Source organism: Octopus sinensis, linkage group LG3 (genome assembly GCF_006345805.1).
Source record: "Octopus sinensis linkage group LG3, ASM634580v1, whole genome shotgun sequence".
In the NCBI taxonomy this organism is placed as follows: Eukaryota; Metazoa; Mollusca; class Cephalopoda; order Octopoda; family Octopodidae; genus Octopus; species Octopus sinensis.
The window spans coordinates 142,461,991-142,477,987 of NC_042999.1; the positions used below are offsets into that span (position 1 = coordinate 142,461,991).

Here is a 15,997-nt window from a genome sequence, read left to right on the forward strand (position 1 = left end):
ATATACACAACTATAAGAAAATGGAGGGGATCAAGAGGTGGTATTCATCAACTTTTAGACATTACATTATATCTATTTATTATATTATATATATAATATATATATATATAATATATATATATATATATATATATATATATATATATATATATATATATATATATATATATATATATATATATATATATATATATATCCATTTAGCTGTGTGTGTGTGTAATTATATATATATATGTATATGTATATATTTTATGTTGAGTAATATATTCTTGTTTATGGATGGTCAGAAAGTGACCATTGGTTTAATGCCTATCATTGCAATATACACTTTATGAATATACTACACATCTACATAAAACATAACTGCTAATTTCTCTGACTGAATCAGTAAAACATAAAGTGACAAGGCTGGTCATTTGAATAATACGTAGAATTCATCCAATGGGCTTCCACACAGTTTTTATCTACCTAATTTCACTCACAAAATTTGGGTTGACTAAAGGCTTTTCTGAAAAAGACTTGCCCAAGACATTACACAGTGGAATTAAACCCAAGATCTCATGATTGCAAAGTAAACATTTTAAGCATTTGGCAATGTCTGTTTTTACTCACACACACACACACACACGCACATGCACGCACACACACATGCACGCACACACACATGATATATTGATACATATAGATATGCATGTATACTCACACATGTATATATACATATATACGTATATATATAGATCAGAGATTAGAATCAGATATTCTCCATATAGAATACACTTAGTAGTGTTCGAGGGATTCAAACTTGACTGGGTATAGAAATAAATGTAGGGATAAGCAAGTTAGACAGATCGATATTGGTCTATGTATGTATATATACATACACCATATGTATATATCCTTTGCATATAAACATGCATGTTATGTATGTGTGTGTGTGTGTGTGTGTGTATATATATGTGTGTGTGTGTGTGTATTTATGTATGTATGCACAAACACAGACAGTACACACACTCACTCACACACACACACATACACACATACGCATACACACATACACATACACACACACATACAAAGAAATATGTTTCCACAAATATATGTTTATGTATGTATACATGTATTTGTAGACATACTTTCTTTCTTAAAACTTGCATGTCAGCTATAAGAAAATAAGAATGAAACTGTTATGTATATCTATATATATATGAGTGTGTGTGTATGTGTGTGTGTGGGGGGTGTAATTGGTTTCCATGTTTCATTTAATCATTATCGGTTTTTATGTTTCTTTAATCTGGAAATAGATTTTCTTTAAAATCTTTGGATTTTGATTTTGAAGAATTGGTATGTTTCCCACCATTGGGAGTGCTGTCTAAGCTTGAAAAATCAACTTGTTCTGTCAGAGTGTACCACTGAGCAAGTGGCTTGCGAGGATTCTCCAGCATCTCATACCAGTGATCTCTACCAATACCAGGAAAATGAGGACCAATTCCACAGCAGCCCATTACTTCATTGCTTCCAATTCTGAAGATAATAAACAGGTAAATAGATAAATAAACAAATGAAGAGAAATGAAGGTGAAAAGTTTTCGGATAGTTATGATGCGCAAGAACTTCTGTCGTACCTGTCATAGTCGACGACCTTGATGACCAAACTGATCTCCTCAATGTGTTCTTGGGGTACATCAAATACTATGGCTTCATTGTAGACAGGCCGCAGGGTGCTTCTCTTCACACTTGTCTTTCGCTTGCGTATTCGTTTGCCTTGGCACATCAGTGCTACTTTGACATAGGGATCTGAAGACAAACAGAATGGATTTGTATGTATATACTCACACACACACACACACACACATATACACATATATATATATATAAAGGGAGAATTTACGAAAAAAACAAAAGATGAAGACAGGTAGTGTAGAAAATAAACAGATGTATTAGTATAACGCTCGGAAATTGAAAAAGTCTTTTATGTTTTGAGCCTACGCTCTTCCACAGAAAGGAACACAGAAAAAAACAAGAAGAGAAAAGAAATGTGTGTAGTGGCTACTGATCTATACATACACACATATACATACATACATACATACATGCATACATACATACATACATACATACATACATACATACATACATATATATATATCATATATAATATATAACGGGAAGCTTTATGTAAATAAACAAAAGACGAAGGCAGGTGGAAAACAAACGAACAATTGTATTAGTATGGCGCTCAGGAAATATAAATAAAACAAGTCTTTAACGTTTCGAGCCTACGCTCTTCAACAGAAAGATACACAGAGAGAGAAAAACACAGAAAGAAGGAGAGAAAAAAAATGCGTGCAGTAGCTAACGAATCAACATGGCGATCTGATTTCGGCCAGAGGTCAAAGATCAAACATGAGACGCGAGAGCGAAATAAGGGGAGATAATAGGGTTGATAAAAGGGTTGAGGGACCAGCTAATAGTGCGTAGGAGGGGTCTGGATGTGTGTATGTATAGGGTTGGTGTATGTATTAGTATGTATAAGGGTGTGTGTGTGTGTGTGTGTGTATGAGAGAGTATTAGTGCGTAGGATTGGTCTGGACGTGCGTATATATGTATATATATACAAATATATATATTTATATATATACATGCATACATACATACATACATACATACATAATATAAGATTCAGTTGCATTAGGTACTTAAATTGAGGCACTTTGTTAGGGCGGAATAATATACACACACAACAACAATATTATGTAAACATCAACCTTGGTACCTAAGTACCAGCTGGATGATATTTGTGCAGTGTATGCAGACAATTAGACCCAGCTGATAGAAGAAATCTGCTCTTGAGCTATTCAAACATGTATATTATATTAAATACATGTACATTAAATTTACAAAAGGCAGCTTCTGAGACAGGTGAATAAATATAGATGATTAACACCTGTACTTCTACTGTTACTCATTTATATATATATATATATATATATATATATATATATATATATATATATATATATAGAGAGAGAGAGAGAGAGAGAGAGAGGAGAGAGGAGAGAGAGAGGAGAGAGAGAGAAATTATGAGAGAGACAAGGAGAAAGATATATATTGCTATAGATACAAAGTAAGATAGGGGTTATGAATGTAACCTACTATGGGATATCAGTTATCGAATATACTGCTGCTAAGGTACCCAAATACTAACTGGTAAGGTACCCAAATACATAAATGCTTTTAATTGCAATGCAAGTAATTCATTTATTGTATTAAATGGGTGAAGGTAAAAAATATTTTTACTGTAAATTCATAATGTAAATAAGAAAATGGAGAAACAAATTCATTTTGTTCATCAACTTACGGATATTACAACTACACATTATTTATTAATTATACAAATGGGAACATCAAAATCGAACAAAACAATATACATCAATATGTAGTATAATGATAAAAATAATACAAATAAACTGCTCCTTACAGCTGTTTCAGCCTATGGTCAAGAGTCAATTCAACTTATATTGTCTATAGATGTCAGTGTATTATGGTTTTAGGCATTACAAATTATACTTGTATGTTAAAATAACCAAAGGCCTCATCAGAGGATATAATTAACTTGAAAAGTATAATAATAATATTGATATACAAAACATGCTTCACTTATTATCCAGTATAAACAAATAAATAAATAATAAGACAAATATCCAAAATACATATATATATATATATATATATATATATACTTAAACACATATATACATATAAAAAATATACAAATATATATACATATACATACATAGGCAAATCGTACATACTATTCACATGCGCAAAATACATAAAGAATAACATTGAACAATATATTACATTACATTGGGTATATCATGCGCCATATAGTCAAGTGAATGCATTCTAATGTATATATAATACCACTACGTGGATGTATTAATTTTAATATCCATATAACAAAAATGTAAACATTGTGAAATCCAATATGCATATAACAGAGACTTATATTTTGTGGACCTAACCAGCGTAGACATACAATTCGGATTGAATTTTTTGGATGCTAAAATTAAACTCGTTCGTGTTACGTGGATGCGTTAAGTAATATCTAGATTATGTTTGAATGATTAATATATTCTTATGCAAATATTTTGTTTGTGCATATGTGTATATATATATGTGTATGTGTGAATATTTATACTTCGTACCTTGTTTCATGAATTTTTGTATTGTTAGTATACATGAACATAGTGAGTATTTTCTGTTTAGTATTATAGTTAAAACAATAATACTGTTGGTGCTGTTAAACATGGTAGTATATATACATTAGAATGCATTTACTTGACTATATGATGCATGATATACCCAATGTAATGTAATATATTGTTCAATGTTGTTCTTTATATATTTTGCGCATGTGATTACTATGTACGATTTGCCTATGTATGGATATGTATATATATTTGTATATTTTTTATATGTATATATGTGTTTATGTATATATATATATGTATATATATATGTGTATTTTGGATATTTGTCTTATTATTTATTTATTTGTTTATATTGGATAATAAATGAAGCATGTTTTGTATATCAATATTATTATTATACTTTTCAAGTTAATTATATCCTCTGATGAGGCCTTTGGTTATTTTAACATACAAGTATAATTTGTAATACCTAAAACCATAATACACTGACATCTATAGACAATATAAGTTGAATTGACTCTTGACCATAGGCTGAAACAGCTGTAAGGAGCAGTTTATTTGTATTATTTTTATTATTATATTACATATTGATGTATATTGTTTTGTTCGATTTTGATGTTCCCATTTGTATAATTAATAAATAATGTGTAGTTGTAATATCTGTAAGTTGATGAACGAAATGAATTTGTTTCTCCATTTTCTTATTTGTATTGCTATAGATTATATATATTTACATGTGTGTGTGTGTGTGTGTGTATATATATATACATACAATGAAAAGAAGATAAAGAAAATTCTTTAACACATCTTTATAATTAAAGTTAGCTGACTCAAAGGACTGGAAACAATCTGAATATTGGAAAAGAGTCACCAGTATCATGATGCTTTGCACTGAGTATCAAAATGCTAACAGCATGACTGCTGCTCAATGCCTGTTGAATACTGTAAAGAGTTGTAATATATAACATAGACAGCTGCCACAGATACTATGAATCTGTAGCCAGCAAAAAGGGACACAACCAGTGTTCTGATTGTGTTTGTGCACTGAAATTCATCTTTGAACAGAGCCATAGACTCAATTCAAATGGTTATATGAAGCTGCTGCAGACTGTGGTCAATCCCAAACTGCAGAGAGTATATGTGACAGCAGGATTTGGCTTTCTGCCTTCCTCCAGAAAAGGTCAGAAGTAGTTGTTAGAGAATTTCTATGACTTTACCAGCCCCAATTTCTGACCTCCCAATCCCTAAAATTGTAATTCCATTGATTACTATGTATGGGATGCAGTTGAGAATGACACCAATGGCTCTGCCAGCAACACCAAAGCCAAGCTGGTGGCTAAGATCAAGGAAGTGTTCAAAGATCTTCCCAGGGGCGCAGTGAAGAATGTATGTTCCAGGTTTCAGGGTCATCTTGAGGCCATGGTGGAAACTGAGGGTGGCTACTTTGAGTAAACTGTTATGTCCCATCTGTAATGTAGCTGATATTTTTTGATTTTTTAGAATACTTAATTTTTCGGTGAGATATTGTGCTTTTTTCTTTTTATGCAAACTATCAAATTTAGTCTGAACATTGGATAAGCAAAGAGAAACACACAAACCTACATATCTGCAGTTTCAATTGACTAAATTCCACTCATAAAGTATAAGAAAAGTCCCTTGTCCAAGATGCTTCATAGCGGGTTTCAGCCCAGAACTGCATGGTTGTGCAGCAAACTGTGTCTCCATACAGCCAAGACTATACCTATTTACATCAATGTATAAATTTACTAGTGGCAGATTTGAAGTTAAAGTAATTGCTGTCCTCTTTGAGAAAAATACCAACTACAGAATACAAAGGAAGAGAGGAAGATATGGCAAAGAAAAAGAAGAAAAAAGAAGTAAAAAAAACAACAAAATAATGTGATTAAAAAGCTGACCATCCTACTGCCACCCACACAGGTTTCTGAATAAGGCTATAAACCAAAGCCAGCACCTTAGATATTGCTAAACGATGTAAGACTATATATGGTAGTAGAAAGAGAGAGAACATGAAAGAAAATATATTCCACAATTTTGCTTTACATGGCATCAAAAGGAAAAGAGAAAAAAAGACAGCAAAAAAGAAAAAGACAAGAAAAGGGATAAAAAGTATGTCCAAGGTATTGATACCTCAGTTTCTCAGAACTGACCAGAAATTGACTTTAACATAAACAGAGAAGTATTGATGACCAGATCATAGATATACAAGAAAAGACTTTGATCCCTAATAATATATATTATTATTACAAAATAATAAGAAAGTAAAAGTGACCATAGCTGTGTAAGTATGGTTTTAATGGATATAATGAACCCAGTAGCATGGTAAAATTGGATTACATTCACAAAATAATACATACACACATGCATGTGCATATGCACATATGCACTAACATACACAATGAAGTGAGATTGTCAGTGGTTAATTGGAGACAACATGCAAAACTGAATCTAATGAATATGCCAGTGTAGGTGTATTTTTAATGGCTACAATGACTCTACCATGTGTATAAAACTCTACCAGGTTTTATACACATACATACAAACAAATACATACACATGCAGTGAGAGAGAAAGACAAATATGTGTGTATGTACTCAAACACACACATATGTAACTGAAAAAGATTAAGCACAACTGATGAGAATGTGTAACAGAAGTGAAAAATGAATTTAAAAATGCATGACATCAGCTGTTCCTCTTGGAATTTTCATGGCTTCAATGCCTTAGGCTATCTAATGCATCGAAACTACCAACATTCTAGAGAGACAGCTGATGAGGGTTAGTTTTTTCATTTATTCTATCTGTTGTATTTATGCCTAATTATCATCCTCATTATTTCTGCTTAATTTTTTCTATTATCTTCTTTTGGATATCTTTTAACCACTGGTGTACAAAGCCTCATTGTATTGCCTGTCAATACATGTATATATGTGTATGTGTGTGTATGTGTGTGTGTGTGTGTGTGGTGTGTGTGTGTGTGTGCACATACATATCTATCTAAACACGCACACACACACATATCATATATACACGTGTTTGTAAGTATGTGTGTTTGTGTGTGTATGTTTTAGAAATGTAAATGTTCAGTGTATGCTTTTCTCTATGATCCTCCCTGTTATGTTAATTGTACACCTCCCTCCTTCTCCATTTCTCCTTCCTTTATTCACCTATACAGTCTTTTCTTCCATTTTCTCTTTTCTCTAATTGATTTTCTTTATTACTATCTAACTTTACCACCTCAGTGATGTAACTGACACACATTCTCCTCCCTGTTCTGTTTATTTGTGTATAACTCTGAAAATAGGCAAACATCTCCAGGAAATGACAAAATTGTCCCCTATTACTATCTATATTAATTCATGAAATTGCATTTTCGGATGATTAATCTAGGATGAATATAGTAAACTGTAGATGTAAATAGAAAAGATAGTGTATGTTTTTTTTTTACCAAATGAGGCAATATAGGATGTTTATTCAATATCATTTTCTATAACACACCTGGGAAACCTTGTGTATTTTAAAAGGTGTGTTAAGGAACTTAATGAATCAAGATAAAAAAAAAATCTCCAAGCAGGTACTGGTGTGGCTGTATAAGAAGCTTGCTTCTCAACCACATGGTTCTGGGGTCAGTCCCACTGCATGGTACCTAGGGCAAGTGTTTTCTACTATAGCCTCAGGCCAATGAAAGCTTTGTGAGTGGATTTGATAAATGGAAACTGAAAGAAGCCTATCATATATATGTATATATACCTATGTATATGTGTTTTTGTGTCTGTGTTTGTCCCCACCATCACCACCACTTGACAACTATTATTGGTGTGTTTGTGTCCCCGTAGCTCAACGCCTCAGCAAAAGAGACCAATAGAATAAGTACCAGGCTTAAAAAGAGGTACTGGGGTCAAGGTGGTGCCCCAGCATGGCTTCAGTGTAATGGCTGAAACAAGTAAAAGATAAAAGGTATAGGGGATAAAAATGGACATTTTAAAGTATAGTTTTAGTGGAGGTGTGTGCATGGCTACTTAGTAAAGAAGTTTGCTCCAAGCCATATGGTTTTGGGTTCAATCCACTGCATGATATCTTGGACAAATGTCTTGTACTATAGCCCTGGGCCAATTAAGCCTTGTGAGTCAGTATGGTAGACAGAAACAGAAATAAGCATGTCACATATATATATATATATATATATATATATATATATATATATATATATATATATATATGTTAATGTGTGTGCATGTGCGTGCGCATGTGTGTGTCTGTCCCTCCTTATCATGTGATATTTGTTCTGCCAAGGTTGACTTTGACTTTCATCCTTTCAGAGTTGATAAATTAAGTACCACGTGCATACTGGGGTCGATATAATCAACTGGCCCCCTCCCCCAAAATTTCAGGCATTGTGCCTATAGTAGAAAGGATTATGTGATATTTGTAAATGAGTCTCACTGTCACACAAACAGTGTCATGTGTTTTCATTCCACGAAACATATTCATTCATGGGAAAATAGTACCTTGCTTGAAAATAGGTGGAAGTTGACAATGGGAAGGGTAAGCATGGAAAAGTAGACATTAAAATAATAATGATGATTAGGCTGATGAGATTCATTGATTTTTGTTAAATATATATATTTAAGTTGATTATTTGTATTCCAAAATGTAATTACAACAGGAAGCAAGGACTGAAAAAACCACACATGAAATTCCAGGTATTGTGGAAAACAGTGATGAATTAAATTTACTTTGATATCAGTGATATCAAATATACATCAGTTCACAATTATTTATGACTTCTTCTGAATTGATGTAGTAGTGGTCAATGTGTATTTATATTTTATTTGCTATGGTTTATATGACATATAATTAAGTGTTTACTGTGAAGTATAATTAGCTATATATTAAGTCTATTTACTTTGAAGATTCCACTTTGAATGGTTCGGTATATTTAAAAATGTATTGAAGATATCATCATCATCATTTAGTGTCCGTTGTTCATGCTGGCATGGGTTGGACGGTTTGACTTGGCTGGCATGCTGGAAGGCTTGCGCCAAAATCCAGTCTGATTTGGCATGATTTTCTATTGCTGGATGCCCTTCCTAACACCAGCTGCTCTGAGAGTGTAATGGGTGCTTTTATGTGCCACTGGCTCGGATGCCATTTACATGACATCTGTGTCTGCTACGACTGTGATTTTGCTTAGCTTGATGGGTCTTCTTCTCAAGCACGACATAATGCTAAAAGTCTTGGTTATTGCCTCCGTGAGGCCCGACACTCGAAAGGAACTCAGCTATCTAGCCTCCATGAGGTCTGTTCGAAAGGAACTCAGCCACCTTGCCTCCATGTGGCTCTGGAGCTTGGCCCCTTTGCCTCCATGAGGTTCAATGCTCAAAAGGAACTCAGCTAACTTGCCTCCTTGAGGCCCGCTTGAAAGGAACTCAACCACCTTGCCTCCATGAGGCCTAACACTTGAAAGGAACTTAGCCACTTTGCTTCCATGAGGCCCAATGTATAACAAAATAAATGCTTGATAAATTATACTATTTGATAATGGTTTCAGGAAGAAACAATCATGTTTTTCTGATGCTTTCCTCTTCTGAAGTCCTTCAATCACAGTCTTAAGGCTGTTACCATTGATTCTTTTAACCACTTACATCATAGTTGAAGTCTTTTTCCTCATTCCTGATTTTTCTCCAGAATAAATATTTATCTCCTAAAGAATGAGCCTCTATAACATTTATTGATTTTCCCCTCATACCCCTGTAAGTTGTTGATTGGTTTAAATTAAATTTCTAGTTAATTAGTTTTCTTTCAGAAACTCTCTTGTGATGCAAGACTTTTTCATTGACATCATTTAACTCTAGCTGAAGGAGGAACTAATCTCACCTCTTTTTCTATCTTGAAACATTGTTTCCAGTTTATTTTTCACTGTTTGTTAAAGAGGAGTGTTACTTGTTTGCTTGCATAATATATATATGTATGTCTATAAATTTACAGAAAGTTTGTGTGTGTGTGAGAGAGAGAACAGAAATGAAAAAATAAATAGAAAAGCCTATAATGTACAATCATTGATGTGAAGTGGAGGGGATAAGGAAGAGAAGTGTGTCAGAGAAAGAAAGGTGTATGTACTATGGGGGAAGTTAGAGGTAGATAAATAGAGTTGATGAAATGTTCGAACATTTAATTAAGATGTAGATTAGAATTTCGTTTCACATTTATCTTCATTTGTAGAATGACTATTAGGCTTGGATATATGTATGCATGCATGTATGTGTGTGTGTGTCTGTATGTGTGTGTGTGTGTGTGTGTGTGTGTGTGTGTGTGTGTGTGTGTGTGTGTGTGTGTGTGTGTGTGCATGCGTGTGTGCATGCATGCATGTATGTATGTCTGTATAGGTAAAGTTCCATTATATCAGTATAGCAAGTTTTTCTATAAAACCAATTTTTTTCAGTTCATGATCATTATACTGTTGAAACAAAATTAAAAGAATCTAATTATAAGAAAATCTATTAAAACCAACATTCCAGGACATTTCAGCAAACTTCTTAACCACACAACCAACCAAGCCTCTGTCGGTGTGAAACATTAACTTTCAGCAGCAATATTTCTAAATAATGAACCAAAAAGCAACAGGAAAACAATATTTGACTATAAAAAATCAATAGTTTCAGAAACCAATACTTAATTATATAATTTATCAAGTGTTCTGTTATATTTTGAAAAATTGTTATCTGCAATACATTTTAAAATATACCACACTATTCAAAGTAGAATCTTCAAAGTAAATAGACTTAATATATATCTAATTATACTTCACAGTAAACACTTAATTATATGTCATATAAACCATAGCAAATAAAATATAAATACGCATTGACCACTACTACATCAATTCAGAAGAAGTCATAAATAATTGTGAACTGATGTATATTCGATATCACTGATACAAGTAAACTTAATTTATCACTGTTTTCCACAATACCTGGAATTTCATGTGTGGTTTTTTCAGTCCTTGCTTCCTGTTGTAATTACATTTTGGAATAGAAATAATCAACTTGAATATATTTAACAAAAATCAATGAATCTCATCATCATAGTCATGATTATTGCTTTAATGCCTACTTTTCCATGCTTACATGAATTAGACAGAATTTGTTGAGACAGATTATTCTGAGGGGATACCCTTTGCATTGACAACCCCCACTTATTTTCAAGCAAGGTAATAGTTTCCCATGACCAAATATCACTTACAAAGGAGTAAGCAGTCAAACCATTCAACCCATGCCAGCATGGAAAGCAGACGTTAAATGATGATGATGATGATGATATATATATCATGATGATTATGATGATGGTCATTATTAACCCTTTCATTACTGTGTTTATTTTGAGATGCTCTGTGTTTCTTTCAATTACTTTAAATATAACAAAGAATTTAGTAAAATAACTTAGTTATCAATAAGCTAGTGTTAAGAACGTAAATTGTGACTAAGGTTTGATAGAAGATTTTAATTCAAAACTTATGGAAACAAGACATTTGTACTCAGAGCCAGAGCCAGTTTCAGCCGGCTTGGTAACAAAAGGGGTTAAACTTGTTTTCCACTGGCATAGGTTAGACAGTTTGACCAGGGTTGGCAAGCTGGAAGGCTGCACCAGATTCTAGTCTGTTTTAGCATGGTTTCTGTGGTTGGATGCCCTTCCTAATGCCAACCACTTTACACAGTGTACTAAGTGCCTTTTCACAGCACAAATATGGGTGCTTTTATGTGAAACCAGCACAGGTGCTTTTTATGTGGCAACAACACCCACATGCCTGCAGGATTAGGAATGCTCAGCTGATATATATATATATATATATATATATATATATAGATGTATATATACATAGATATGTGTGTGAGTAAGTGTCAGAGGGGTGGAATAAAAGAATGAAAAATCTTTAAAAACCTGAGGAGCCAGTGATATCCATTGCTTTCAAGTTCCGTGCCTTGATGATGGTAACTGTGAGGCGTCCAGCTGTGGGTAAGTAGCACAATGACATCATCAGTTCACCCAGATCAGCTTTTTCCTGAAATAAAGAAGAAACCTTAAAATTGTGTGTATGTATTGTTCCTCATGTAATCAAATCAACAGCACCAGAACAATAACATGACAGAAAGACTTGGGTTCACAAAATAAAATATGCTATATAGGGTTGTAGAATAACTTCATTCTAGTAAAGTATTTGTATCCTTATCAGGGAAAAAGGAAATGCTAGTAGTTGAAGTAATAGTAATAGTAATGATAATTCTTTCTGCTATGGGCACAAGGTCAGAAATTTTGGGTGAGTGGCTTGTCAGTTACATTGATCTCAGTGTTTGACTGGTACTTATTTTATTGCTCCTGAAAGAATGAAAGGCAAAGTCAACTACAACAGTATTTGAACTCAGAATGTAAAGATATACAAAACACCACTAAGCATTTTTGTCCAGCATGCTAATGATTTTGTTTGCTCACTAGCCTAATAATAATAATAATATAATAATAATAATAATAATAATAATAATAATAATAATAATAACTGAATATGCTTCTTTGTCACTTCCATTATAGCTTTGAAAAAATAACTTAAAATCGAATTGCACTCTTCAAAACTTACACTAACAATAAGGACAAGATAAAATTACTACCTGCTTTTATAGCAAGTTGATGTAGATAGTTTATTCTGTCCCCCTCTGACTTTTAGTTCATGCAATTGAAAAAAATGCATTTTTTATGGGATGACCCAATACATACTATGGAAGATATTAAAGAATGACCAAGTGACCATATTCAAGGATATGCCATTTCAAACAGGCAAGAATATTAAAGTAAATCATGTTGATATTAATGTCAAAGACTACAAGGGAAAAGGAAAAAAATGTCTCCTAATTGAGATAACAATTCCAATAAATGATGATATATCTTTGAATGAAATGGAGAAACTAATATAAGAACTGGAAATAGAGATATCTAGGATATGTAGATTTAAAGCATAAAACTGCTGTGATAATGATAAAAAGTGATACAGACAAAAATATATAAACAAAATATCCTATATGGATAACAGAAAATAAATATGACAGAAAATACCACTACATATATATTATGTGGTGCACCCCCAAGTCAATAGTAATTGATTTAAAAAAAATATTGGAATGAAGCAAAACGAGGCATGTGCCCAGGGTCCTTGGTTGTGCAGTAAAATAATGTATTAAATTTTACATAAGTGGAATAATAATAATAGTAGACCTCTGACAACAAGCTACTGTCTGCTCTCACAGAATCAACCAGAGCAAACAGGATTGAGTGCTCTGAGAAGTAAAACAATGATAATAATGAAAATAATCCTATAATAATTGATGCATTGGGAACTGTGACCAAAGATATAGACAAATATTTAATGGAGAATGGAATAGAATGCCCTGTAGGGCTTCTACAGAAGGTTTGCCTCTTAGGGACAGGAAATGTTATCAGGAGGGTTTTAAGCACTTGAAAGACTATTGAAAGCTTGTGGATATCTAAGGTTACATGTAGTAACCTGTTACACACATAGATTATACAAGGAATATGAATAAACCTAAATAAAATCAATAATAATAATAATTGTTGATCAGACATCAGAAGCCTGACATTGTTGTGGTCAACAACAACAACAACAAAAAAAAACTTCTATGACAATCAACATAGCTTGTTCTGGTGACAGCAGTGTCAAAGAGAAAGAAGAAAAAGTGAACAACTATGACAATTTGAAGTGGGAAATATGCAGGGTGTGGGCAATGAGGAGAGTGGACATGATCCAGTAGTAATTGGCCCTCAACTACTAATGTAGCTCAAAAAGATAGGTACAAATGTAAAGATAGAACATCGACAAAAATCATCATTGCTTGGAACTGCAAAGAATTCTTTGCAGGGTTCTTGAAGCATGACCAATAAACAGGTGTCACCTTAATCTGCTGGCTGTGGACAGCTGACACTTTCCATCATGCCCAGCAAAATAAGCTGAGAGTTTTCAACTAATAATAACAACAACAACAACAACAATAATAATAATAACAATAATAATAATAACTGTTTCTAACATAGGCACAAGGTCTAAAATTTGAAGGTGGGGGGATAGTCAGTTAAATTACCCCTAGTATTTGTCTGGTATTTTATTTTATTGAACATGAAAGGATACAAGGCAAAGTTGATCTTGGTGGGATAGAACTCAGAGTATAAAGAGCTGGAACAAATATCACTGTGACTAGCCAGAAAGATGAAGAGATTGTAGAAGACAAAATTGACAATTGTCCCTGTGATAATTAGTGTATTTAGCACTGAAACTGCTTCCTAAGAAGCTGGGGGATATTGGAATTGAGATATGTATCGTTAACCTGCAGAAACTGTATCTTGTATTCTGCAAAGATTCCAAAGAAATATTCCTGAGGTTGGAGGAGACTTGTCATCAAAACTTAAGAGAATATCTGTGCTAATTAAATCAGTACGTAATAGCTTTTGGCAGGTATGATTAAAAATATGAAAAAAGAAGAAAAAACCCCCAAAACCATGGAAACCATACAAGGACTCACAACACTGCCTAAAAAATCTTTGCAAGGAACAGCCACATCCAATGCAAGACACTATCAATTCAATAGAATAGCTCACAATTCAACAGAATAACCCAAATAACAATCTTTGTACACAACACACCCTATGAAATAAGCACCAAATGATCTAAAATAACATTACTTACACAATATATGTTATACAAAACTAAGGCCCAGTGAAATAACACAGCCTATGCTGCATTTGCCATTCAAAATAGAACATATACTAATATAACAAAAATCTAAACTCCATAACAAAACGGATTGATACAGTACACCAACAGGGGGAATCTACACTCCTCCAATTCCCACAAAAAATAAGAACACACCTCAGAAGACATGGAGGTGTAGTAAGTGGTGGTGTAGAAACTCATGTGAAACTACCAAGGAAAGAAAGAAAGATAATAATAATAATAATAATAATAATAATAATAATAATAATAATAATAATAAAAAATAATAATAATAATAAAAAATAATAATAATAATAATAATATATAATAATAATAATAATAATAATATATAATAATAATATAATAATAATAATAATAATAATAATAATAAATGCCCTGATGCAGTACAAGGCAGTGGCTCTCATGGCTTCTGATCTTAACTGATTGGAAGTGTTATCATGTACATTGTTTTGTCTTGGTATAAAAGATGGGCTACAGCAAATATTCTGCTCAATACCACAGATTTGCTTGTCAGTTGTTTGACTTTAACCAGTTGAGCATGTCCCTTAGTGGCTGACGATATGTGCATCTCTGATCACGAGCAGAAGTAGTGGGGGAGCATCATAGCCATGTGTTGAGAGGGATTCTTTGGGGTTTGAATAATTCACCTCTGGAAACATGGGTGGTTTTTTTCAACATCCTTAAACAACCCTTATTCAGGGACCTTTTGAGCAGGATGGGCTACTCAACCAAAAGAAAATTCTAACTGGGCCCCACCTGCAAGGTCATGTGCTGTTTATCTTTTTATGAGATCACCATGTCGCGCACATATGGTTGTGATGCATGTGCCTGGTGTACCCTTATCAGACGGGTAGTCATGATGGGTATATTGGGCTTCGTATATTTTACCCCAGTGTCACTTTGATGGCATGAACTGCTCTCTCACTCAATAATAATAATAATAATATAATAATAATAATAATAATAATAATAAT

The 15,997-nt window shown here is 33.1% G+C and overlaps 1 protein-coding gene across 2 annotated transcripts in view; it reads right to left on the reverse strand.

The window, feature by feature from the left end:
* Window positions 1-1,106: 1,106 nt before the first annotated feature.
* The window catches only part of LOC115209719 (synaptotagmin-9-like), a 278,879-nt gene continuing 263,988 nt past the window's right edge, over window positions 1,107-15,997 (reverse strand). The window contains exons 3-5 of one of the 2 annotated variants that reach the window (XM_036501443.1): window positions 12,170-12,290; window positions 1,622-1,793; window positions 1,107-1,521 (exon numbers count right to left, since the gene is read on the reverse strand). In XM_036501443.1, coding sequence (XP_036357336.1) covers window positions 1,287-1,521; window positions 1,622-1,793; window positions 12,170-12,290 — 528 coding nt within the window. In that variant the 3' untranslated portion in view covers window positions 1,107-1,286. The remainder of the gene's footprint in view (window positions 1,522-1,621; window positions 1,794-12,169; window positions 12,291-15,997) is intronic. The other variant, XM_029778215.2, reaches the window with a different exon arrangement.